The 27,165-nt window shown below is 45.9% G+C and overlaps 1 protein-coding gene across 2 annotated transcripts in view; it reads left to right on the top strand.

Annotated features, from left to right (window-relative positions):
- Window positions 1-13,406: 13,406 nt before the first annotated feature.
- The window catches only part of LOC139263875 (secernin-1-like), a 209,372-nt gene continuing 195,613 nt past the window's right edge, over window positions 13,407-27,165 (top strand). The window contains exon 1 of one of the 2 annotated variants that reach the window (XM_070879943.1): window positions 13,407-13,444. Coding sequence is in view for 1 of the 2 variants with exons in the window: in XM_070879942.1 (XP_070736043.1) it covers window positions 14,278-14,291 (14 nt within the window). In the remaining variant the exon portion in view is untranslated. Of the gene's footprint in view, window positions 13,445-14,274; window positions 14,292-27,165 lie in introns of those variants that run through there. The other variant, XM_070879942.1, reaches the window with a different exon arrangement.

Below are 27,165 nucleotides of genomic sequence, written 5' to 3'. Positions count from 1 at the left end.
TTGTGTTCGCAGGTGCAACACGTGCAAAAAGGAGGTGCAAAAGGAGGTTCAACAACCCCATAGAAGAAGCAGAGGAAGAACACGATGTAGAGTTCACTCCACCACAGGTGACCGAACACAGGAACCAAAGGGAGGAGAGCCCAGTCACTGTGGGCAGTCCAGATAAGCCTGATGCACCACAAACAGCAGAAACTCAGGCTAGCGCCCAACAACCGAAGCCCCAACTCAGGCACTCTACAATTGAGCGTAAACCACCAGAGAGACTCAACCTGTAATCCCAATAAGACTTTGGGGGGGGGGGGTGATGTCATGTATTCAACCAGCATTGTAATCCATGTATAATCTGATCTAAGTTGTACACTGTGAGAACACTGACCACTAGGTGGTGAACTTGTGGGAGACACTCCTAACCTAGACCTTCAGATATAAAAGGGGAAGCTCCACCCACTTCCTTCACTTGAGTGCTGTGAAATAAAGGACAGGTCACAGACTGACCTTCTCTCAAGCATGGACCTCGTGTGCATTTATACTGTATAGTAAGGACGTATCAATCCCAAATGGCTTGCTGGCACTGTCATAGCCAAAGAAGGGAGTAGAGTGTTTCAGGTCAAAGCAGTTGGACTAAACCAAACTGCGATTCACAGATTGCCACAAACAACCTGAAGAGGACACCACCAACTTTGACCCTCCGACACTCACACAAGTGGCAACCGACCTCACGGTTGACCATGAAGCTGAACTCATCATCCCCAGCAGCCCAGCAAGGCCAGCTGTGCAGCAGCCCAGCGAAGGCTCACCCAACTCACCTGCACCTGCATTTGTACCGAAACAATCGACTAGGGAGCAGAAAGCCCCAGAGCGTCTCACCCTATAAACAAGTGTACTATTGACTTTGGGAGGGAGTGATGTTATGTATGCAACACTATGTAATCAGCTTTCTACTGCCACCGGAGCATTGTAAATAAGCAGGCCTCCCATGCTGTACCAACACTCTGGAGTTAGAATAAAGAGACTAAGGTTACACTTATTCACATCTACAGTACTCAGTTACATTGCTTTATTTGAGACATAACACTTTCCTCATAAGTCAACCCCCTCATCCCCAGAATCAACATAGTGAACCTTCTGTGAACTGCCTGCAAAGCAACTATATCCTTTCGTAAATATGGAAACCAAAACTGCACGCAGTATTCCAGGTGTGGCCTCACCAATACCTTATATAGCTGTAGCAAGACTTCCCTGCTTTTATACTCCATCCCCTTTGCACTAAAGGCCAAGATACCATTGCTGGGACCTGATCACTTGCTGTACCTGCATACTATTCTTTTGTGTTTCATGCACAAGTACCCCCACGTCCCACTGTACTGCGGCACTTTGCAATCTTTCTGCATTTAAATAATAACTTGCTCTTTGATTTTTTTCTGCCAAAGTGCTTGACCTCACACTTTCCAACATTATACTCCATCTGCCAAATTTTTGCCCACTCACTTGGTCTGTCTATGTCCTTTTGCAGATTTTTTGTGTCCTTCTCACACATTGCTTTTCCTCCCATCTTTGTATCGTCAGCAAACTTGGCTACGTTACACTCTGTCCCTTCTTCCAAGTCGTTTATATAGATTGTAAATAGTTGTGGTCCCAGCATTGATCCCTGCGGCACCCCACTAGTTACTGGTTGCCAACCAGAGAATGAACCATTTATCCCGACTCTGTTTTCTGTTAGTTAGCCAATCTTCTATCCATGCTAATATATTACCCCCAACCCCGTGAACTTTTATCTTGTGCAGTAACCTTTTATGTGGCACCTTGTCAAATGCCTTCTGGAAGTCCAAATACACCACATCCACTGGTTCCCCTTTATCCACCCTGTTCGTTATCTACAGCCTTTGACATGGTTGACCACTCCATCCTTTTCCAATGCCTCTCCATCGACGTCCAGCTGGGTGGAACTGCACTCGTCTAGTTCCATTCTTATCTATCTTGTACATTCCTGTCTGGTGTAAAAATAAAAAAGGGAAGGTGGCTCAACCGTGGCTATCTAGGGAAATCAGGGATAGTATTAAAGCCAAGGAAATGGCATACAAATTGGCCAGAAATAGCAGCGAACCCAGGGACTGGGAGAAATTTAGAACTCAGCAGAGGAGGACAAAGGGTTTGATTAGGTCAGGGAAAATGGAGTACGAGAAGAAGCTTGCAGGGAACATTAAGGCGGATTGCAAAAGTTTCTATCGGTATGTAAAGAGAAAAAGGTTAGTAAAGACAAACGTAGGTCCCCTGCAGTCAGAATCAGGGGAAGTCATAACGGGGAACAAAGAAATGGCAGACCAATTGAACAAGTACTTTGGTTCGATATTCACTAAGGAGGACACAAACAACCTTCCAGATATAAAAGGGGTCAGAGGGTCTAGTAAGGAGGAGGAACTGAGGGAAATCTTTATTAGTCGGGAAATTGTGTTGGGGAAATTGATGGGATTGAAGGCCGATAAATCCCCAGGGCCTGATGGACTGCATCCCAGAGTACTTAAGGAGGGGGCCTTGGAAATAGCGGATGCATTTACAGAATTTTCCAACATTCCATTGACTCTGGATCAGTTCCTATCGAGTGGAGGGTAGCCAATGTAACCCCACTTTTTAAAAAAGGAGGGAGAGAGATAACAGGGAATTATAGACCGGTCAGCCTGACCTCAGTAGTGGGTAAAATGATGGAATCAATTATTAAGGATGTCATAGTAGCGCATTTAGAAAATGGTGACATGATAGGTCCAAGTCAGCATGGATTTGTGAAAGGGAAATCATGCTTGACAAATCTTCTGGAATTTTTTGAGGATGTTTCCAGTAAAGTGGACAAAGGAGAACCAGTTGATGTGGTATATTTGGACTTTCAGAAGGCTTTCGACAAGGTCCCACACAAGAGATTAATGTGCAAAGTTAAAGCACATGGGATTGGGGGTAGTGTGCTGATGTGGATTGAGAACTGGTTGTCAGACAGGAAGCAAAGAGTAGGAGTAAATGGGTACTTTTCAGAATGGCAGGCAGTGACTAGTGGGGTACCGCAAGGTTCTGTGCTGTTTACATTGTACATTAATGATTTGGACGAGGGGATTAAATGTAGTATCTCCAAATTTGCGGATGACACTAAGTTGGGTGGCAGTGTGAGCTGCGAGGAGGATGCTATGAGGCTGCAGAGTGACTTGGATAGGTTAGGTGAGTGGGCAAATGAATGGCAGATGAAGTATAATGTGGATAAATGTGAGGTTATCCACTTTGGTGGTAAAAACAGAGAGACAGACTATTATCTGAATGTTGACAGATTAGGAAAAGGGAAGGTGCAACGAGACCTGGGTGTCATGGTACATCAGTCATTGAAGGTTGGCATGCAGGTACAGCAGGCGGTTAAGAAAGCAAATGGCATGTTGGCCTTCATAGCGAGGGGATTTGAGTACAGGGGCAGGGAGGTGTTGCTACAGTTGTACAGGGCCTTGGTGAGGCCACACCTGGAGTATTGTGTACAGTTTTGGTCTCTTAACTTGAGGAAGGACATTCTTGCTATTGAGGGAGTGCAGCGAAGATTCACCAGACTGATTCCCGGGATGGTGGGACTGACCTATCAAGAAAGACTGGATCAACTGGGCTTGTATTCACTGGAGTTCAGAAGAATGAGAGGGGACCTCATAGAAACGTTTAAAATTCTGACGGGTTTAGACAGGTTAGATGCAGGAAGAATGTTCCCAATATTGGGGAAGTCCAGAACCAGGGGTCACAGTCTAAGGATAAGGGGTAAGCCATTTAGGACCGAGATGAGGAGAAACTTCTTCACCCAGAGAGTGGTGAACCTGTGGAATTCTCTATCACAGAAAGTAGTTGAGGCCAATTCACTAAATGTATTCAAAAGGGAGTTAGATGAAGTCCTTACCACTCATGGGATCAAGGGGTATGGCGAGAAAGCAGGAAGAGGGTACTGAAGTTTCATGTTCAGCCATGAACTCATTGAATGGTGGTGCAGGCTAGAAGGGCTGAATGGCCTGCTCCTGCACCTATTTTCTATGTTTCTATGTTTCTATCTAATCATAGCCAGAGAATCACCAGCAATGGCTTCTCTTCCCGTCCCCGCATTGTTACCTCTGGTGTCCCCCAAGGATCCATCCTTGGCCCCCTCCTATTTCTCATCTACATGCTTTCCCTTGGTGACATCATCCGGAAACACAGTGTCAGTTTCCACATGTATGCTGATGACACCCAGCTCCACCTGACTATCACTTCTCTTCACCCCTCCACTGTCTCTAAACTGTCAGACTGCTTGTCCGACATCTTTGGATGAGCAGAAATTTACCCAATTGAATATTGGGAAGACTGAAGCCATTGTTTTCGGTCCCTGCCACATACTCCGTTCCCTAGCCATTGACTGCATCCTTCTCCCAACGTCTGTCTGAGGCTGAACCACACTGTTTGCAACCTTGGTGTCATATTTGATCCTGAAATTAACTTTTGACCACATAACTAAAACTGTCTATTCTACCTTTGTAACATCGCCCGTCTCCACCCTTGCCTCAGCTCATCTGCTGCTGAAGCCTTAATCTATGCCTTTGTTACCTCTAGACTTGCCTAGTCATAAGAACATAAGAACACAAGAATTAGGAACAGGAGTAGGCCTTCTAGCCCCTCGAGCCTGCTCCGCCATTCAATAAGATCATGGCTGATCTGCCGTGGACTCAGCTCCACTTATCCGCCCGCTCCCCGTAACCCTTAATTCCCTTATTGGTTAAAAATCTATCTATCTGTGACTTGAATACATTCAATGAGCTAGCCTCAACTGCTTCCTTGGGCAGAGAATTCCACAGAATCACAACCCTCTGGGAGAAGAAATTCCTTCTCAGCTCGGTTTTAAATTGGCTCCCCCGTATTTTAAGGCTGTGCCCCCTAGTTCTAGTTTCCCCGACCAGTGGAAACAACCTCTCTGCCTCTATCTTGTCTATCCCTTTCATTATTTAAAATGTTCCTATAAGATCACCCCTCATCCTTCTGAACTCCAACGAGTAAAGACCCAGTCTACTCAATCTATCATCATAAGGTAACCCCCTCATCTCCGGAATCAGCCTAGTGAATCGTCTCTGTACCCCCTCCAAAGCCAGTATATCCTTCCTTAAGTAAGGTGACCAAAACTGCACGCAGTACTCCAGGTGCGGCCTTACCAATACCCTATACAGTTGCAGCAGGACCTCCCTGCTTTTGTACTCCATCCCTCTCGCAATAAAGGCCAACATCCCATTCGCCTTCCTGATTACCTGCCGCACCTGCAAACTAACTTTTTGGGATTCATGCACAAGGACCCCCAGGTCCCTCTGCACCTCAGCATGTTGTAATTTCTCCCCATTCAAATAATATTCCCTTTTACTGTTTTTTTTCCCCAAGATGGATGACCTCACACTTTCCGACTTGTATTCCATCTGCCAAACCTTAGCCCATTCGCTTAACCTATCTAAATCTCTTTGCAGCCTCTCTGTGTCCTCTACACAACCCGCTTTCCCACTAATCTTTGTGTCATCTGCAAATTTTGTTACACTACATTCTGTCCCCTCTTCCAGGTCATCTATGTATACTGTAAACAGTTGTGGTCCCAGCACCGATCCCTGTGGCACACCACTAACCACCGATTTCCAACCTGAAAAGGACCCATTTATCCCGACTCTCTGCTTTCTGTTCGCCAGCCAATTCTCTATCCATGCTAATACATTTCCTCTGACTCCGCGTACCTCTATCTTCTGCAATAACCTTTTGTGTGGCACCTTATCGAATGCCTTTTGGAAATCTAAATACACCACATCCATCGGTACACCTCTATCTACCATGCTCGTTATATCCTCAAAGAATTCCAGTAAATTAGTTAAACATGATTTCCCCTTCATGAATCCATGCTGTGTTTGCTTGATTGCTCTATTCCTATCTAGATGTCCCGCTATTTCTTCCTTAATGATAGTTTCAAGCATTTTCCCACTACAGATGTTAAACTAACCGACCTATAGTTACCTGCCTTTTGTCTGCCCCCTTTTTTAAACAGAGGCGTTACATTAGCTGCTTTCCAATCCGCTGGTACCTCCCCAGAGTCCAGAGAATTTTGGTAGATTATAACGAATGCATCTGCTATAACTTCCGCCATCTCTTTTAATACCCTGGGATGCATTTCATCAGGACCAGGGGACTTGTCTACCTTGAGTCCCATTAGCCTGTCCTGCACTACCCCCATAGTGATAGTGATTGTCTCATGGTCCTCCCTTCCCACATTCCTATGACCAGCAATTTTTGGTATGGTTTTTGTGTTTTCCACTGTGAAGACCGAAGCAAAATAATTGTTTAAAGTCTCAGCCATTTCCACATTTCCCATTATTAAATCCTCCTTCTCATCTTCTAAGGGACCAACATTTACTTTCGTCACTCTTTTCCGTTTTATATATCGGTAAAAGCTTTTGCTGTATGTTTTTATGTTTTGTGCAAGTTTACCTTTGTAATCTATCTTTCCTCTCTTTATTGCTTTTTTCGTCATTCTTTGCTGTTGTTTAAAATTTTCCCAATCTTCTAGTTTCCCACTAACCTTGGCCACCTTATACGCATTGGTCTTCGATTTGATACTCTCCTTTATTTCCTTGGTTATCCACGGTTGGTTATCCCTTCTCTTACCACCCTTCTTTTTCACTGGAATATATTTTTGTTGTGCACTATGAAAGAGCTCCTTAAAAGTCCTCCACTGTTCCTCAATTGTGCCACCGTTTAGTCTGTGTTTCCTGCCTACTTTAGCCAACTCTGCCCTCATCCCACTGTAGTCCCCTTTGTTTAAGCATAGTACGCTCGTTTCTGACACAACTTCCTCACCCTCAATCTGTATTACAAATTCAACCATACTGTGATCACTCATTCCGAGAGGATCTTTTACTAGGAGATCATTTATTTTTCCTGTCTCATTACACAGGACCAGATCTAAGATAGCTTGCTCCCTTGTAGGTTCTGTAACATACTGTTCTAAGAAACAATCCCGTATGCATTCTATGAATTCCTCCTCCAGGCTACCCCGTGCGATTTGAGTTGACCAATCGATATGTAGGTTAAAATCCCCCATGACTACTGCCATTCCTTTTTCACATGCCTCCATTATTCCCTTGATTATTGCCCACCCCACCGTGAAGTTATTATTTGGGGGCCTATAAACTACGCCCACCAGTGACTTTTTCCCCTTACTGATACGTCCTTACTACACAGTATAAATGCACACGAGGCCCATGCTTGAGAGAAGGTCAGTCTGTAACCTGTCCTTTATTCCTTCGCACTCAAGTGATGAAGGTGGGTGGAGCTTCCCCTTTTATACCTGAAGGTCCAGGTTAAGAGTGTCTCCCACCTAGTGGTCAGTGTTCTCACGGTGTACAACTTAGGTCAGTTTATACATGGGTTACAATGCTGGTTGAATACATGACATCATCTCCCCCCCAAAGTCTTATTGGGATCACAGGTTGAGTCTCTCTGGTGGTTTACGCTCCCTTGTAGAGCGCCTGAGTTGGGGCTCCGGTTGTTGGGCGCTGGCCTGAGTGTCTGCTGTTTGCAGTGCCTCAGGCTTGTCCGGACTGCCCACAGTGACTGGGGTCTCCTCCCTTTGGTCCCTGTGTTCGGTCACCTGTGGAGGAATGAACTCTATATCGTATTCTTCCTCTGCTTCTTCTATGGGGTTGCTGAACCTCCTTTTTTTTTGATCCACATGTTTGCGGCAGATTTGTCCATTGGTAAGTTTAACTACCAGAATCCTATTTCCCTCTTTGGCAACCACAGTGCCTGCGAGCCATTTGTGCCCTGCAGCGTAGTTGAGGACAAAAACAGGATAATTTACATCAATACATTGTGCTCTCGCATTCCTGTCATGGTAGTGACAATTTCTTTCATGGTGGGGTGTATAAGGGATAATCGGGTTTTGAGCGTCCTTTTCATTAGTAGCTCTGCGGGTGGAACCCCTGTGAGTGAGTGTGGTCGGGATCTATAGGCCAACAGGAGGCGTGATAAGCGGGTTTGTAGGGAACCCCCTTGGAATCTGAGCATCCCCTGTTTGATTATCTGCACTGCTTGTTCTGCCTGGCCATTTGAGGCCAGCTTGAACGGTGCCGTTCTGACATGGTTAATTCCATTGCCTGCCATGAAGTCATGGAATTCAGTGCTTTTGAAGCACGGGCCAATGTCGCTGACCAAGATGTCCGGTAGACCGTGGGCGGCGAACATTGCCCGTAGACTTTCTACCGTGGCAGAAGATGTGCTTGAATTTAAAATGTCACACTCGATCCATTTGGAGTAGGCGTCTACTACAATCAAAAACATTTTCCCCATGAAAGGACCTGCGTAGTCCACATGGATGCGTGACCAAGGCTTGGCAGGCCATGGCCAGGGGCTAAGGGGGGCTTCCCTGGGCGCATGGCCCAGCTGGGCACACGTGTTGCACCTGCGAACACAAAGTTCCATATATGCGTCTATCCCTGGCCACCAAACGTGTGACCTGGCAATTGCCTTCATCGTGACAATGCCCGGGTGCCCATTATGGAGTTCTCTGATGAACACCTCTCTGCCCATCTGGGGCATGACTACGCGGTTTCCCCACAGTAGGCAATCGGCCTGAATCGAGAGTTCATCCTTGCGCCTGTGAAATGGTTTAAATTTCTCAGGGCATGCCCTGTACGTGGCTGCCCAGTCCCCATTCAGGACACATTTCTTGACTAGAGACAATAGCGGGTCTCTATTTTCTTTAATCTGACTTTAATCTGACGGGCTGTCACGGGTGAGCCTTCGCTTCCGAAAGCTTCAACAGCCATGACCATCTCAGCACCATGCTCAGTAGCCCCCTCAGTGGTGGCTAGTGGGAGCCTGCTGAGTGCATCGGCGCATTTTTCAGTGCCCGGTCTGTGCCGAATTGTGTAGTCATAGGCAGCTAACGTGAGTGCCCACCTCTCTATGCGGACCGATGCATTTGCATTTATGGCCTTGTTGTCGGCCAAAAGGGACGTTAGGGGTTGTGATCTGTATCCAGCTTAAATTTCCTGCCTAACAGATACTGGTGCATTTTCTTTACCGCATATACACATGCGAGCGCCTCCTTTTCTACCATCCTGTAGCCCCTTTCTGCCTGGGACAGACTCCTGGAGGCATAAGCTACTGGCTGTAACTGACCCTTGGCATTGACATGCTGCAACACACACCCAACACCATAGGACGACGCATCGCATGTTAACACAAGTTTCTTACATGGGTCATATAGCGTTAACAGATTGTTGGAACATAACAAATTGCGTGCTCGATTAAAAGCCCTTTCCTGGCTGTCCCCCCAGACCCATTCGCGACCTTTGCGTAGGAGCACATGTAGCGGCTCTAGCAGCGTGCTCAATTTGGGAAGAAAGTTACCAAAATAGTTCAGGAGCCCCAGGAACGAACGCAGCTCCGTCGTGTTACGGGGTCTGGGTGCTCTCTGGATCGCTTCCGTCTTGGACGCAGTAGGGCTGATCCCGTCTGCTGCTACCCTCATCCCCAGGAATTCTACCTCTGGAGCTAGGAAGACGCAATTCGCCTTTTTCAGTCGCAGACCTACCCGGTCCAGTCTGCGTAGCACCTCCTCCAGGTTGTGGAGGTGTTCTTCAGTATCGTAACCCGTAATGAGGATGTCGTCCTGAAAAACCACCGTCCCTGGAATCGACTTGAGGAGGCTTTCCATATTTCGTTGGAAGATCGCGGCGGCCGAGCGAATCCCGAATGGACATCTGTTGTACTCAAACAACCCCTTGTGTGTCGTGATGGTGGTCGGCTTCTTTGACTCACTCGCCAGCTCCTGGGTCATGTAAGCTGAGGTCAGGTCTAATTTTGAAAAAAGTTTGCCACCGGATAGCGTCGCAAAGAGGTCCTCCGCTCTCGGAAGCGGGTACTGGTCTTGGATGACACCCGATTGATGGTGGCCTTGTAATCGCCACATATCCTGACCAACCCATCCGCCTTGTGCACCGGCACAATCGGGCTTGCCCAGTCACTGAATTCGACTGGCGAGATGATGCCTTCCCTCAACAGGCGGTCCAATTCGCCTTCTATCTTTTCCCGCATCACGTACGGCACTGCTCTGGCCTTGTGGTGTACTGGTCTGGCGTCCGGGTTTATGTGAATCACTACCTTGGCCCCCATGAAAGTGCCAATGCCGGGTTGAAATAATGAGTCAAATTTGTCCAGGACCTGTGAGCATGATACTCGCTCCACAGAGGAAATTGCATTGACATCGACCCATTTCCAGTTCATGACAGCAAGCCAACTCCTCCCCAGTAGTGCGGGACCGTCCCCTGGGACAATCCAGAGTGGCAACCTGTTCTCCGAATCTTTGTGGGTCACGACTACCGTGGCGCTGCCTAGCAGCGGAATGATCTGCTTTGTGTAAGTCCGTAGCTGTGCGTCAATCGGCGATAATTTTGGCCTCCTGGCCTTGGATGCCCACAACTTTTCGAACTGTTTGATACCCATCAGGGACTGGCTGGCACCCGTGTCTAACTCCATTGATACTGGGATGCCATTGAGGAGCACTTTCATCATTATCGGTGGCGTCCTGGTGTACGAACTGTATTCGTGCTCCACATGAACTCGCTGAACTTCAGCTTCCAGCGATTTCCCCCAGTGTCCATTTCTGCAATTTCTGCAGGTATTTTTCTCATCTCTGCAAACTCCGGCTGAATGTATGCCTCCACGCCTCCAGCATGAGTTGCGGTTTGAAACAAAAGGTCCCTTGCCAGTCGATCGTCCCTGACTGCCCCTGTTATTGTCCTTGAGTGCACCATTAACAGGTGTTGATGGCCCCATTACTGGCCGCATTGTCCCTTGCAATGGCGTGAATCGCTGTTCAGCTTGCCATTGTCTCTGTCGAACTCCCCCTCTGGGTTCGACTACATGTTGGGGCATGCCTGACTGCCCTTGTCTGCCTGGAGAACTGTGTGCTGCTTTAACAATGTTGAATCTCTGTCCCAACCATTCCTTAACACAGTACCTCTCGTCTGTTCTGCTAGTGGCCATGCTCGCGTGGTTTAAATCCCAGTTTCTTGTCGCCATTGATATGTCCTTACTACACAGTATAAATGCACACGAGGCCCATGCTTGAGAGAAGGTCAGTCTGTGACCTGTCCTTTATTCCTTAGCACTCAAGTGATGAAGGTGGCTGGAGCTTCCCCTTTTATACCTGAAGGTCCAGGTTAGGAGTGTCTCCCACCTAGTGGTCAGTGTTCCTATGGTGTACAACTTAGGTCAGTTTATACATGGGTTACAATGACAGTAGAATACATGACACTTACTATCTCTAATCTCCACCCACAATGATTCAACATTTTGTTCATTAGAGCCAATATCGTCTCTCACGACTGCCCTGATATCATCCTTTATTAACAGTGCTACCCCACCTCCTTTCCCTTCTTGTCTATCTTTCCGAATCGTCAGATACCCCTGTATGTTTAATTCCCAGTCTTGGCCACCCTGCAACCATGTTTCTGTAATGGCCACCAAATCATACCCATTTGTAATGATTTGTGCCGTCAACTCATTTACTTTATTTCGAATGCTGCGTGCGTTTAGGTAGAGTGTTTTAATCCTAGTTTTTAAACCATGATTTTTAGTTTTGACCCCTCCTGCAGCCCCTTTATATTCAGTGGCCCTTTTTGTTTTTTGCCTTGGGTTTCTCTGCCCTCCACTTTTACTCATCTCCTTTCTGTCTTTTGCTTTTGTCTTCTTTTTGTTTCCCTCTGTCTCCCTGCATTGGTTCCCATCCCCCTGCCATATTAGTTTAACTCCTCCCCAATGCACTCCTAGCTGGCCTCCTACATTCTACCCTACATAAACTAGAGGTGGCAACTTTTGTTTAATGGCAACAACAACAAGCGTCCCAAGGTGCTTCACAGGAGTGTTATAAAACAAAATTTGACACTGGGCCACATCAGGAGAAATGAGGAGAAAAGAGGAGATTAATGCAATAATAAGGAAGGACATTAGCTTGGATGATGTGAAATCTATATGGGTAGAGCTGTGAAACACCAAAGGGCAGAAAACGTTAGTGGGAGTTGTGTACAGACCACCAAACAGTAGTAGGGAGGTTGGGGATGGCATCAACCAGGAAATTAGGGACGCGTGCAATAATGGTACAGCAGGTTATCATGGGTGATTTTAATCTGCATATTGATTGGGCTAACCAAACTGGTAGCAATACTGTGGAGGAGGATTTCCTGGAGTGTATAAGGGATGGTTTTCTAGCCGAATATGTCGAGGAACCAAATAGAGAGCAGGCCATTCTAGACTGGGTCTTGTGCAACAAGAGAGGATTAATTAGCAATCTGGTCGTGCGGGGGCCCTTGGGGAAGAGTGACCATAATATGGTTTTCCCATGCGCCTGCTCCCCTTGTCCATCTAGATGATAGAGGTCATGGGTTTGGGAAGTGCTGACGAAGAAACCTTGCTGAGTTGTTGTAGTGGATCTTGTAGATGGTACACACTGCAGCCACGGTGCGCCAGTGGTGGAGTGAGTGAATGTTTAATTTGGTGGTTGCGGTTCCAATCAAGTGGGCTGCTTTGTCTTGGATGGTGTCGAGCATCTTGAGTGTTGTTGGAGCTGCACTCATCCAGGCAAGTGGAGAGTATTCCATCACACTCCTGACTTATGCCTTGTAGATAGTAGAAAGGCTTTGGGGAAACAATCACTGCAGAATACCCAGCCTCTGACCTGCTCTTGTAGTCACAGTATTTATGTAGCTGGGCCAGTTAAGTTTCCTGTCAATGGTGACGCCCAGGATGTTGATGGTGGGGGATTCGGCGATGCTAATGCCATTTCAATGCACTTGTGTGCGCAAATGTTACTTGTCACTCATCAGCCCCAGCCTGAATGTGGTTAAGGTCTTGCTGCATGTGGGCATGGACTACTTCATTATCTGAGGAGTTGTGAAAGAAACTGAACATTGTGCAATCACCAAATTGTCCTTTTCTATAACTACTTTCCAGAATGATATTGGATTAATACAATTAAAAATACCAACTGTCTAAAGGCTAATGGAGAATTTCGTCAGTTGCCTGAGTTTTAAACTTCGATGTGAGCTTCTTCACCAGGTGGCGCTGCTCAGCATGTGTGAAGATGCTGGTTGTTGGACATTAGCAAACCTCCAGCGGTGTCATGTCAGCCCTTAACTTGAACGCAAAATTCCAAAATGAAAACATGTATAATTTATCTGTGAATGGGAATTAATATCGCTGCATGTATCGTGTACCTTATTATTAAATAGAGAAATATTGATTTCGCTCTGCCTCCCTTCTCTGTGCGGGTTACAACTGCAGCACATGCACTGTCTGTCTGTCCGCCCGTGCTTACTGCGGTCACATGACCAGGACCAGCCGCTACCTCGAGCTGCAGAGACAGAGCGCTGCTCAGGTAAGATGCAGCTTTCCCACATTCAGGGCAGCAGCGGAATAAAGCGCTTTCTCGGGCGTGTTTTGCACGGTGGGCTGCGGCAGGTTGGTGGCTGCCTGGTTCTCCAGTCTGAGTTAGCTGAGGCTGGGCGCTCAGCAATCCGCTCTCTGTCCAAATAAAATCCAGAGTTTGAGGGAGGAAGAGGATGGGGCGATTGTCACCATGTGGAGTCAGGTGCTTTTTCTCGTTATTGTTTGTCAAAAAACGCCTTTAAATAGAAACCGGCGAAGTGCGAAGGGTTTAGGTCTCAGGTTTTATTGCCTTTTTGCATCTTGAGTTTGGGGAGGGGCGGGCGGACGGACCCGGCCACACCCTGGGGAAAAAAATGGTCCAAACCGAATGCAACATTTCCCTCGGTGCGGAGCGGCTGTGTAGCCAGCCCGGCCTTGGCTCTAGCCCAGCTCTTCACCCACAGGTGTCCCACCTTTACACGTTCCCGTGCCGTCTCCCCGGCAACGCCCGCTTTCTCTGCCGGAGCAGACTTCTTGCTGCTGTCACCCCCAGGTCCCATTTTCTCATCTTTCCTCTACCTTGTTTCTCTCCTTTTCCCACTCTGTCTTAGCATTTCTGCCTTTTTAAATATTTGCTTTCTTCACAGCATTTGCCTTAGTTTAAAAATACAATGGATTTCTTATTCTTGGCTTTTAATCTTCGCCTTCCCCCATCTTTCTTTTTCATTGTCTCCTGTGAACTACTCTGGATCTGATGGTTTGACCAGTTACAAACAGAATTCGTCGACAGCATCGCACCACAGCGAAGAGAGGGGTTGGTAATGGAAATTCAATGTATTATTTATGACATTTGCGAGGTAATGCTTTAAATCCAGCCCGTTACATCATGCACCCACCTGGGACATGATGTATGATTAACTTTTCTTAATATAATTTATTCAGTTGATATATTACTCAGAAGCCTAGAATTCTACGGAGCATATAGGAAATTGAGCTTTACATTTCACTGAGCTGAAATGTTGCAAAGACAGCAGGAGGCTAAAACGATGCTATGCTTTTTCAATCAGTTTAATGATTCTCAAACTTCTCTTTGACGAACTTGTTCTGACTATTAACACATTCCTAGGAATTTTCTGTCCTAACTCTAAAGAGACTACTCAAAGGATAAGTGGTATAATTGCAGAAATTATTTTATTTACAGCAACAGAAATATTCCCCAAATTATAGAGGAATTTGTAAATCTGATCTCATAAGAACATAAGAAATAGGAGCAGGAGTAGGCCATATGGCCCCTCGAGCCTGCTCTGCCATTTAGTATGATCATGGATTCAGGTCCACTTCGCTGCCTGCTCCCCATAACCCCTCAGGGGACCTGCTTGAATGCTGCGAAGACCCTAGTCCTACGCCATAAGCATAGTAAAGTTAGCATAATTGAAGCATGTAGGATTGTAAGATATCACTCTTTGGAGCAAGATATTTCTTTGTAAAATGCAGCTTTTTTCTGTAAGATACACTCTTCCAAGAAAAACCCAACTCCATATGCCAATGGACTGGTGTGATCCATCTCATTCAATGAGTTTTTGGAGGGGTTGGGCTTTACATATTCAGGTGATTTCCATTTAATTCTTTACACTCAAAAGTCAGTAATGTGCTAGCCTTTGCAAATAAGGTGCAGGCTTTTCCTTCCGTACAGAAGTTTCATTGAATTGTGATGTTACTATTACACTCTTACACTATAATAAAATTTGGCAAATACTTTACAAACTGTTTTCTGAAATCAACCATATTTTTTAGTTGGATGCCATTACTTACTTGCATGTTTAAGATTCTGTATCAAAATATTGTGGTTTTGTTTAATGGTGAAAATCTGTGATTTATGGTTTTATAACTTGCAGGGAAATGTTGGGTTACCTGTGAATGTATTAGTTATGATTGCTGCTTGGATCAAATGCAGCACCTGTGTGTACACAGCAGTGTTGTCAATATATTACTTAATTATTGGTTTATTGAACAGAATGTGCTGTCAGTATAGACATACCAGGGACAGCTTTGTCAATAACAAATGAGACCTAAGGGAATGAAACATCTCAGTCAATGTGTTTTCAAGCAGATTACATCAATGCCGTAAAGCACCTTTTCAAATATCTGCTACATTTGCCCATTTCTAGTTAGTTGTAGAAATTGTAGTTCAATCTATCAGTGGTCAATCTACTAAGCTTAATTAACAATTGGAATAACTTTTATGTAGAACAAGTACTGTTCTGCAATAAAATATTATTTTAGAATACCTTGGGTTATTTCCCATGGTGCACTACCCAATGTGTAACTGAGTCATACAAACCATTCCTGGTTTGATGCTGGTCTGTGCTGAGTTAGGCTATCTCAAGGGTGGCAATAGCACATTGCAATTAGCTTCAACATTCCTGGGCTCAGAAGGAAAATAAATATCCAAGAGTGTGTTCCTTATTGCTCCTGAGTGATTACTGTATGTGTGTACATATACATATACGCACACAATGACTCTTGCTGTTTTAAGTAGTACGTGAAAGGCCACTTGGGCAAACGTACTGAAGAATGGCTTAAATTTGTGGAACTGTACCTATGCAAATGTCAGCACCTTCAGAACGGAAGAAAATTGAATGGGGGAAGGAGGAAGAAATCTTGGATGCAATAATTGAGTTGTTATCTAACTGTGATGCAAGTGTCTAACTTAATATGAATTACATGATGCAGCTGACATAAATGTAACATTGCAAATTTGCCACACTTGCTTATAATTTCATTCAGTGACTCTGCTGTTATGGTAGGTTAAAATTGCTGCATGCTGTTATTGTTTGAGAAGTGGACAAAGTGTTTGCTAGCTAAGATACAGTTTTCATTCTGACTTTGTGTTGAAGACATGAGCTGATCTCTGGTATGTCTTAAATGTGTAGCTTGGTGTTGCTGATACTATATACATTTGGGTATGAAACCATTAAAATCATTTAAAAATAGTTTTTCCTTGCAGCAACTTCAATTCATAAAATGCCTTTATCATAGTAAAATGTCCTAAGTTACTAAAGAGAGGAATGGATGTTGAGCCTTTGTGGGGAAGTTGAGAGCTGACTAAAGATTGCTAAAAGGTTTTTTTTCAGGAGGCTTTTAAAGGCAGAGTAAGACATGAAGAGAGTTTCTGAGAATAAGTCGGAGTCAGTTGAAAGCTCTGCCAATGATGGAACGGAGGGAGGAAAAACACAGAAGGTGGTGTGCAAGGAATGTTAGGCTTGAAACATTGTTGGGGGCAAGGCTGAGGTCAGTGAAGGATTTGTAGTTAAGGATTTTAAAATTGATTCACTGAGCGCCAAGGGCTCTGATAATGTGAAGGTGGCTTCTGAGCGGTGGTGGGCGGGGGTGGAATTGCGTAGGCAAAACCAAAAGTGAAATAAGTGCGTTGGATTCTCTGATTTCAGCTTGATTGAGGCAATAAATTTTGACTAGGTTTTGTGCCTCCAAGCTGTGCAATGAGCATGATGCGCATCTGCATGATCCAATCTCAACTGTGTATTTAAAGAGACATTGTAGAAATGGAAAGTGAAGAAGCCAGGAGGTGTTTATGATGGATGCCCGGATTTAATGATGCATCTCTGGATATACAACTGGGTGCAGGAGGAACATGCTTTTCCCCAGCTATGGGAGGAATAAACCTGCTGCTCTCACCAAGGAGGCATGGTTGGATGTAGCTGAGGAGGTGAGCAGCAGGAGCATTGTGCCCCAGACTTGGATGCACAGCAGGAAGGGATTTATTACCCTGACCTAGCAAGGTTAGGAAAAGTGAGTACATTTGCTGATTCACCTCTTTCTCCCCCACCCCCCCACATTTCACTCTGTCTTGCCAAGTGTATTCCATCACATCACTCTTCATAGCCAATCAAATTTCATCAGCACCCAGCCTTCACTATATATACACTTCATCATTTCCCCATTAATCTATCCAACACTGCCACTCACCCCAATCCTCATGCGATGTGATGCATCTGTCTCATAGTCACCCTCACTGAATGCTGTGCATCCATCGGGTGAATAGCTGACCTTCAGTCACTCTCAAGTCAGTTTTGTTGCCCCTTGTTTTTGTTTTGTTCCTGGGTGGTGGGTATCGTTGGCAAGGGCAGCATTTATTGCCCATCCCTAATTGCACTTGCGAGCATAAGAACATAAGAAATAGAAGCAGGAGCAGGCCATTCGGCTCCTCGAGCCTGCTCCGCCATTCAATAAGATCATGGCTGATCTACCACAACTCCACTTTACTGCACTATTCCCATATCCCTTGATTTCCTTAATATTCAAAAATCTATCAATCTCTGTCTTGGATATACTCAATAGACTGGATTTTCATCTGATTTGCACCCCATTTAGCACCTCGGCGGGGCGCAAAAATGATTTTTTGGGGTGTGAAACGACGCACGCGATTTTGCGTCCAGGTGGCACTTTCACCAATGGTTTTGCGGTGGCGCTAAAATTTACCACCCCACCGCTGTTTTGCCTGCTTGGATGATGTAAATCGTCGTGCATCGCTGCGTTAGTGCCCCGGGGAGAGAATTTTGAGCATTTTGCCCGATTTAGAGCCTGCCCAAGAACCCGCCCAGAAAAACCAGACGGACCCATAGAAACATAGAAAATAGGTGCAGGAGTAGACCATTCGGTCCTTCAAGCCTGCATCACCATTCAATAAGATCATGGCTGATCATTCACTTCAATACCCCTTTCCTGCTTTCTCTCCATACACCTTGATCCCTTTAGCCGTAAGGGCCATATCTAACTCCCTCTTGAATATATCCAATGAACTGGCATCAACAACTCTCTGCGGCAGAGAATTCCACAGGTTAACAACTCTGAGTGAAGAAGTTTCTCCTCATCTCTGTCCTAAATGGCTTACCCCTTATCCTTAGACTATGTCCCCTGGTTCTGGACTTCCCCAACATCAGAAACATTCTTCCTGCTTCTAACCTGTCCAGTCCCGTCAGAATTTTATATGTTTCTATGAGATCCCCTCTCATCCTTCTAAACTCCAGTGAATACAGGCCCAGTCAATCCAGTTTCTCCTCCATATGTCAGTCCTGCCATCCCGGAAATCAGTCTGGGGAACCTTTGTTGCACTCCCTCAATAGCAAGAATGTCCTTCCTCAGATTAGGAGACCAAAACTGAACACACTATTCCAGGTGAGGCCTCACTAAGGCCCTGTACAACTGCAGTAAGACCTCCTTGCTCCTATACTCAAAACCCCTAGCTATGAAGGCCAACATACCATTTGCCGCCTTCACCGCCTGCTGTACCTGCAGGCCAACTTTCAATGACTGATGTACCACGACACCCAGGTCTCGTTGCACCTCCTCTTTCGCTAATCTGCCGCCATTCAGATAATAATCTGCCCTCGTGTTTTTGCCCCCCAAGTGGATAACCTCACATTTATCCACATTATACTGCATCTGCCACTCGTTTGCCCACTCATCTAACCTGTCCAAGTCACCCTGCCGCCTTTTAGCGTCCTCCTCACAGCTCACACTGCCACCCAGCTTCATTTCATCTGCAAACTTGGAGATATTACACTCAATTCCCTCATCCAAATCATTAACGTATATTGTAAATAGCTGGGGTGCCAGCACTGAGCCCTGCGGCACCCCATTAGTCACTGCCTGCCATTCTGAAAAGGACCCGTTTTTCCCGACTCTCTGCTTCCTGTCTGCCAACCAGTTCTCTATCCACGTCAGTACATTACCCCCAATACCATGTGCTTTAATTTTGCACACCAATCTCTTGTGTGGGACCTTGTCAAAAGCCTTTTGAAAATCCAAATACACCACATCCACTGGTTCTCCCTTGTCCACTCTACTAGTTACATCCTCAAAAAATTCTAGAAGATTTGTCAAGCAGGATTTCCCTTTCATAAATCCATGCTGACTTGGTCCGATCCCGTCACTGCTTTCCAAATGTGCTGCTTTTCATCTTTAATAATTGATTCCAACATTTTCCCCACCACTGATGTCGGGCTAACTGGTCTATAATTACCCGCCTTCTCCCTCCCTCCCTCCCTTCTTAAAAAGTGGTGTTACATTAGCTACCCTCCAGTCCATAGGTACCGATCCAGAGTCGATAGACTGTTGGAAAATGATCACCAATGCATCTACTATTTCTAGGGCTACTTAAGTACTGTGGGATGCAGAATATCAGGCCCCGGGAATTTATCGGCCTTCAATCCCCTCAATTTCCCTAATACAATTTCCCGCCTAATAAGGATTTCCTTCAGTTCCTCCTTCTCATTAGACCTTCGGTCCCTAAGTATTTCCGGAAGGTTATTTGCATCTTCCTTCGTGAAGACCGAACCAAAGTATTTGTTTAACTGGTCCGCCATTTCTTTGTTCTCCATTATAACTTCACCTGAATCTGACTGCAAGGGACCTACGTTTGTCTTCACTAATCTTTCTCTCTTCACATATCTATATAAGCTTTTGCAGTCAGTTTTTATGTTCCCAGCAAGCTTCCTCTCATACTCCATTTTCCCCCTCCTAATTAAACCCTTTGTCCTCCTGTGCTGTATTATAAAATTCTCCCAGTCTTCAGGTTTGCTGCTTTTTCTAACAAATTTATATGCCTCTTCCTTGGATTTTAACACTATCCTTAATTTCCCTTGTTAGCCACGGTTGAGCTACCTTCCCTGTTTTATTTTTACTCCAGACAGAGATGTATAATTGTTGAAGTTCATATATGTGATCTCTAAATGTTTCCCATTGCCTATCCACTATCAACCCTTTAAGTATCACTCGCCAGTCTATTCTAGCCAATTCACTTCTCATACCATCGAAGTTACCTTTCCTTAACTTCAGGACCCTAGTCTCTGAATTAACTGTGTCACTCTCCATCTTAATAAAGATTTCTACCATATTATGGTCACTCTTCCACAACAACATTGTTAATTAGTCCTTTCTCATTACACATCACCCAGTCTAGGATGGCCAGCCCTCTAGTTGGTTCCTCGACATATTGATCTAGAAAAGCATCCCTAATACACTCCAGGAAATCCTCTTCCACTGCATTGCTACCAGTTTGGTTAGCCCAATCAATATGTAGATTAAAGTAGCCCATGATAACTGCTGTACCTTTATTGCATGCATCCCTAATTTCTTGTTTGATGCTGTCCCCAACCTCTCTCCTACTGTTTGGTGGTCTGTACACAACTCCCACTAGTGTTTTTTGCCCTTTGGCATTCCTTAGCTCCACCCATACCGATTCCACATCATCCAAGCTAATGTCCTTCCTTACTATTGCATTAATTTCCTCTTTAACCAGTAACGCCATCCCACCTCCTTTTCCTTTCTGTCTATCCTTCCTAAATGTTGAATACCCCTGGATGTTGAATTCCCAGCCTTGGTCACCCTGGAGCCATGTCTCTGTGATGCCAATTACATCATATCCGTTAACTGCTACCTGCGCAGTTAATTTGTCCACCTTTTTGCGAATACTTCTCGCATTGAGGCACAGAGCCTTCAGGCTTGTCTTAACACCCTTTACCCAGGGCGCATCAGGTGCTATGTTGAAATTGGAGGAGAAAGTCGCATTTGTGAGTGATTTAAAAGAATTGGGAGAAGAATGCTGCGGTACTGAATACTTTTGATTGTGAAGTTTGAGAGTTTCTAGTTTGTTTTCTAAAGGACATTTTAAAAGATGGGAGTCATGCTAGGTTGGGAGCCAGTAATCCTGGCTGCTATATTCATGTTGCTTCAAGCTGGAAGAAGGCTTATTGTTGATCATTTGCACCGTAGTCAAAGATGAGGAGGAAGAGGAGCCTGGCGAGGAAGGCATTCCACTACCACCCCCACCACAACCACAAGGGAGGCGTTATAGAGATTTCGCCGCTGCAAAAGCTTTATGTCGACAGCTCATAATTGAATGCTTTGCTTGAAGAGTGAATGGCACGCTTGAACATTGCCTGGCCACTCTATCCTACCATATTGACTATTCCCCCTCTTATTCTGCAAATGAGACACTACACAGGAATGGTTAAGGTGAACACAAAAATGTATTAAACATTGTAACATTCTAAACTTTGTAACCTTTATTGTGAGACTTAAATAAAATAAAATTAGCTGCATCTAGCACTGATAATTAAACATCAACAAAACAAGATAATTCAGTGTGATACTTTAACCAAATCTCTAACATAATACTGTAACATAAAACATACGATGCATCTAACAACATCATAATGTAGCATCATATCCTGCCCCACTATTTTTTTCCCACCTTTTGCACCCCTTTCCCTTGTCACCCTCCTTTGCCTGCTGCTCCTATCCAAAATGGCTTGCGGTAAGGCTGCCAGAGCATTGCTGTGTTAGCGGGGAGACACAATGGGGATGCACTGGAACAGCTTGTGGCGTGGAAGGCCTGGCTTCTGACTGGCTGGCAGCCTCTTCATCAGCCTCGCCAGTCACAGGTAGTTTGGATGTGACAGTAGGGAATGCAAAGAGTATGGTGGCAGGCATGGACTGCATCAACTGCCCAAGCTGAAGTAGAGCTTGTGCCTGTGATGCACCATATTCCACAAGGGTTCATGCCACACTCTTCCCTGACTCCACGGTTACTGCTGGAGGTCACCAGCCTCGTGTGGGCAAGTATGGCCTCACTGTTATCTCCGTAATGGTCGCTTTGAGACTGTTGATGCTCGTGGGAATCCTACCCAAGACATAAAGGAACTGATGGCTGACCTGGCTGCTCTCCCCAGACATGCCCATCTTGACTAGTTCAGCAGATCGACTTTGCCGACTCGGCCTCCGGAGAGATGACCTGCGGGATTCAACCCCAGCATTGTGTTGCTGCACGCCACTGGTCCCAGGAGCCTCTATTTCGTCGAACCCCGAGAACGTCACATCGTCCTCCTGAGGAGCTGAGTGCCGGTGGTGGAACTGGGGCGGATTGATGCTGCACCAGAGTCGGTTGATCGGTATCCTCCATTTCCTTCTCCTTCAGACGATGGCCTGATGTGGAGTGGTCCCTTGATGGATGCTGTGCATGTGACTGGTCATCTGGAAGTAGAAAGCAACAGACGCGTGGTTAGCAGCAAGGGAGGGGGCAGGGTGACATGAAGGTTGCATAGCACAGGCTCATTTGAAGGACCGCTGCCACTCCATTATATCTAATCCAGAGACTCTGCAGGACATTGGCCCAACCCTAGTCCAGAGGCACTGCATGACATTGCCCCAACCTATCCCAGGAAGTGTGCGGGACTTGCCCTCCGTATCCGAACAGGGGTCAGCGCCCCCAGTGGCAGCTGCCTGACCTGTGACGTCGCTGAGGCCTGCCACTCTGACCTCCATGTCAGTGAGTGGCAGGGTCTGAGGCAGACCACCGCCTGTCTGTACCTGCTCGTGCCGATTGTGTGACTTTTGCCTGCAAAGATGAAAATGGGAATGGTTACAAGAGGGTCCATTTGCTATTGTGGTACAGATAGCCACCAAATCACTTAACTTATACTGTACTGTCTGAATGTAATACAGTTCTTTTTAATGGCCTTGGAAGTTGTTCGTGGTTCATCAGGAGGGCATCGAAGTGGGGAGCAATCTTATGAGATCTTGGAAAGCAATCTTAAAAATGTGTAAAGATCATTCATGGCAAATAGGGTGCTGAACTGAGCCTACCAATGTGTCATGCATTTTAGGAGGCAACCCACAGAGTGCTGAGAGGCACCAACAGCGTGAGAACAAATAGTGTGAATTAAAATTGTACTCACTCTAACATGAGAACGCCACATGAGAACGCCACATGAGAACGCCATCTAGCCCCTCCGAGCCTGCTCCGCCATTCAAAAAGATCATGGCTGATCTGACTGTGGACTCCGCTCCACTTACCCGCCTGCTCCCCATAACCCTTAATTCCCTTATTGGTTATAAATCTATCTGAATGTATTCAAATCACAGATAATGAGCTAGCCTCAACTGCTTCCTTGGGCAGAGAATTCCACAGATTCACAACCCTCTGGGAGAAGAAATTCCTTCTCAACTCGGTTTTAAATTGGCTCCCCTGTATTTTGAGGCTGTGCCCCCTAGTTCTAGTCTCCCCGACCAGTGGAAACAACCTCTCTGCCTCCATCTTGTCTATTCCTTTCATTATTTTAAATGTTTCTATAAGATCACCCCTCATCCTTCTGAACTCCAACGAGTAAAGACCTAATCTACTCAATCTATCATAACGTAACCCCCTCATCTCCAGAATCAGCCTAGTGAAGCATCTCTGTACCCCCTCCAAGGCTAGTATATCCTTCCATAAGTAAGGTGACCAAAACTGCACGCAGTACTCCAGGTGCGGCCTCACCAATACCCTGTACAGTTGCAGCAGGACCTCCCTGCTTTTGTACTCCATCTCTCTCGCAATGAAGGCCAACATTCCATTCACCTTCCTGATTACCTGCTGCACCTGCAAACTAACTTTTTGGGATTCATGCACAAGGAGACGGAATTCCTCATCGGCGCCAAACCCCGGAACCTCCCTCGGGGGCCGGCGCCTCACAACTTGAGCCGCCTCGGGGAAATCCCCTCCGTGCCTTTCAGTTCCGCGCGGAGGGGTTTCCTGTACGGGCTGCTTCTGCACACCCTCAACTTTGCCATCCTCGCCGGCCGTCCGGACACGCCATGGCGTACCATCTTGCCGTCCGGAGGAGGCGGGGGTCCCCGATGGAGGGCCCTCTACGCAGGGGTCCTCCCACTATTCATCGGGGACTTGGCCTGGAGGGTGGTGCACGGAGCAGTGCCGTGCAACAAATTTTTAAGCCGGTTCACGGACTCCCAGGCCGCCTGCAATTTCTGCGGTCTGGAGGAGTCCGTGTTCCATGTTTTTATTGAATGCACAAGGTTGCAGCCCCTGTTCCACTATTTGAAGGGGCTGCTCCTGAAATTCTGGCTGCACTTCAGTCCCACTCTCCTGATCTTTGGGCACCCTGTGCGGAGGGGAGCGGGTAGGTCCGAAGGCCTCCTCGTAGGACTGCTCCTGGGCACGGCCAAGGGTGCCATCAGCCGGTCCAGGCAGCGGGCGGTCGAGGGGGTCGTTCAACCTGACTGCCTGCCTCTCTTCCGCTCTTACATCCGGTCCAGGGTGTCCTTGGAGATGGAGCACGCGATGTCCACCGGTACGCTCGCGGCCTTCCGCGAGAGGTGGGCACCGGAGGGACTGGAGTGCATCATCACGCCCGGCAACCAAATTTTAATTTGATTTTACGTTTTAAAGTTAATTTGTTTTAATTGCCGGTGCTTTTAGTGTCCCCTTCCCTTTTATAGGGGGCACTGGGGAAAAATTGTGATTTTAGTGCCCAAAAAAAAACACAAAAAAAAAACAAAAAAAAAGGGGGGAAAAAAAAGGGCCTTGTAAATGTCTGGAGTGTCACCCAGGTCGGGTGGCACCGTTTAATGTTTTATGTTTTGCAGGTGAACTCCAAAAAGAGTTTCATGCACAAGGACCCCCAGGTCCCTTTGCACCGCAGCATGTTGTAATTTCTCCCCATTCAAATAATATTCCTTTTTACTGTGTTTTTTTCCCAAGGTGGATGACCTCACATTTTCTGACATTGTATTCCATCTGCCAAACCTTAGCCCATTCGCTTAACCTATCTAAATCTCTTTGCAGCCTCTCTGTGTCCTCTACACAACCCACTTTCCCACTAATCTTTGTATCATCTGCAAATTTTGTTACACTACACTCTGTCCCCTCTTCCAGGTCATCTATGTATATTGTAAACAGTTATAGTCCCAGCACCGATCCCTGTGGCACACCACTAACCACCGATTTCCAACCTGAAAAGGACCCATTTATCCCGACTCTCTGCTTTCTGTTAGCCTTGTCAGATCATTAAACTTCTTTTGACACTGTATGTCAGTCCTGACCACAGTGTCTGAGGCAGAGACCTCCTCAGCGATTTTTTTTTTCTTTTCTTTTTTTTCCCCTCCAAATCTTTTCAAATATCGCTGGCAGTGGTCGAGAGCCACCCCGAAGATGCAACTCCTGCCATTTTCTTTCCATAGCCCCCACTAGAGCTTCATTAGCCTCGTGGCTGAATCACCTGGCATTCTGTCTGGAATCGTTGTCCTCCATGATCAAAATCCAAATGTAAAATGGCTGATTCAGCCCCAGTTGTACTGCGCATGTGTGCGGCCGTACCCTGCATTAGCGTTTCCGACTGGAGACCAGACCAGAAGTGCGGGGGGAAAAAAAATTTGCGCATGTGCAGAACGCCAATTTTTTTTTTCAGCACCAGAACTTTCGGCTCCGATGCACAAAGTGTGTGATGCAACGCCAGAGTTAACGCTAACGCTCCTCGTGAACTTTCATTTGATGAAAGTTCCTCGCTCTGGCGCTAATGTTAATCCGGCGCTAAATTTTGCACTTGGAAACAGGCAAAAATCCAGCCCAAGGACTGAGCCTCCACAGCCCTCTGGGGTAGAGAATTTCAAAGATTCACCACCCTCTGAGTGAAGAAATTTCTCTTCATCTCAGTCCTAAATGGCTGACCCCTTATTCTGAGACTGTGAGCCCTGGTTTTAGATTCCCCAGCCAGGGGAAACATCCTTCCAGCATCTACCCTGTCAATAATTTTGTATGTTTCAATGAGAGAACCCCTCATTGTTCTAAACTTTAGAGAATATAGACCTAGTCTACTCAATCTCTCTGCATGGGACAATTCCCTCCCCCCCCCCCCCCCTCCCATCCCAGGAATCAGTCTGGTGAACCTTTGTTACACTCCCTCTATGGCAAGTATATCCTTCCTTGGGTAAGGAGACCAAAACTATACACAATTCTCCAGGTGTCTCATCAGGACCTTTTTATATAATTGCAAAGTACAGTAAGACATCTTTACTCTTAAGGCCAACATACCATTTGCTTTCTTAATTGCTTGCTGTACCTGCATGTTAACTTTGTGATTCGTGCACAAGAATACCGAACTCCACCTGAACACCAACATTTCCTAATCTCTCTCCGTTTAAAAAAAAATACTCTGATTTTCTATTTTTCCTACCAAAGTGGATAACTTCACATTTATATTCTATTTGCCATGTTCTTGCCCACTCACTTTACCTGTCTATATCGCCTTGAAGTCTCTTTGTATCCTTCTCACAACTTGCATTCCCACCGAGCTTTGTATCATCTGCAAACTTGAATGACATTTGGTCCCCTCATCAAAATCACTGATCTAGATTGTGAATAGCTGAGGCCCAAGCACTGATCCTTGTGAAACCCCACTAGTTACAGTCTGCCAACCTGAAAATGACCCATTTATTCCTACTCCAATTTTTTTTCTGTTAGTTAAACAATCCTCAACCCATGCTCGTATCTTACCCCCCAATCCCATGAGCCCTAATTGTGTTCAATAATTTCGTGTGGCACCTTATCAAATGCCTTCTGAAAATCTAAATACACCACATCCACTGGTTTCCTCCCTTATCTATTCTAACCTCAAACAACTAACAGATTTGTCAAACACGATTTCTCTTTCATAAATCTATGTTGACTCTGCCAAATCCTATTATTTTCTAAGTGCCCTGTTACCATGTACTTAAGTTTCTAGCATTTTCCCTACTACTGATGTCAGGCTAACTGTCTGTGCTTTATTCTCTCATTTCTTAAATAGCGGGGTTACAATTACTACCTTCCAATCTGCGGGAACCTTTCTAGAATCTATGGAATTTTGGAAGATGACAACCAATGCATCCACCTTT

The sequence above is a fragment of the Pristiophorus japonicus genome, chromosome 5 (assembly GCF_044704955.1).
Source record: "Pristiophorus japonicus isolate sPriJap1 chromosome 5, sPriJap1.hap1, whole genome shotgun sequence".
NCBI classification, from domain to species: Eukaryota; Metazoa; Chordata; class Chondrichthyes; family Pristiophoridae; genus Pristiophorus; species Pristiophorus japonicus.
This window is presented reverse-complemented; position numbering and strand designations above follow the sequence as displayed.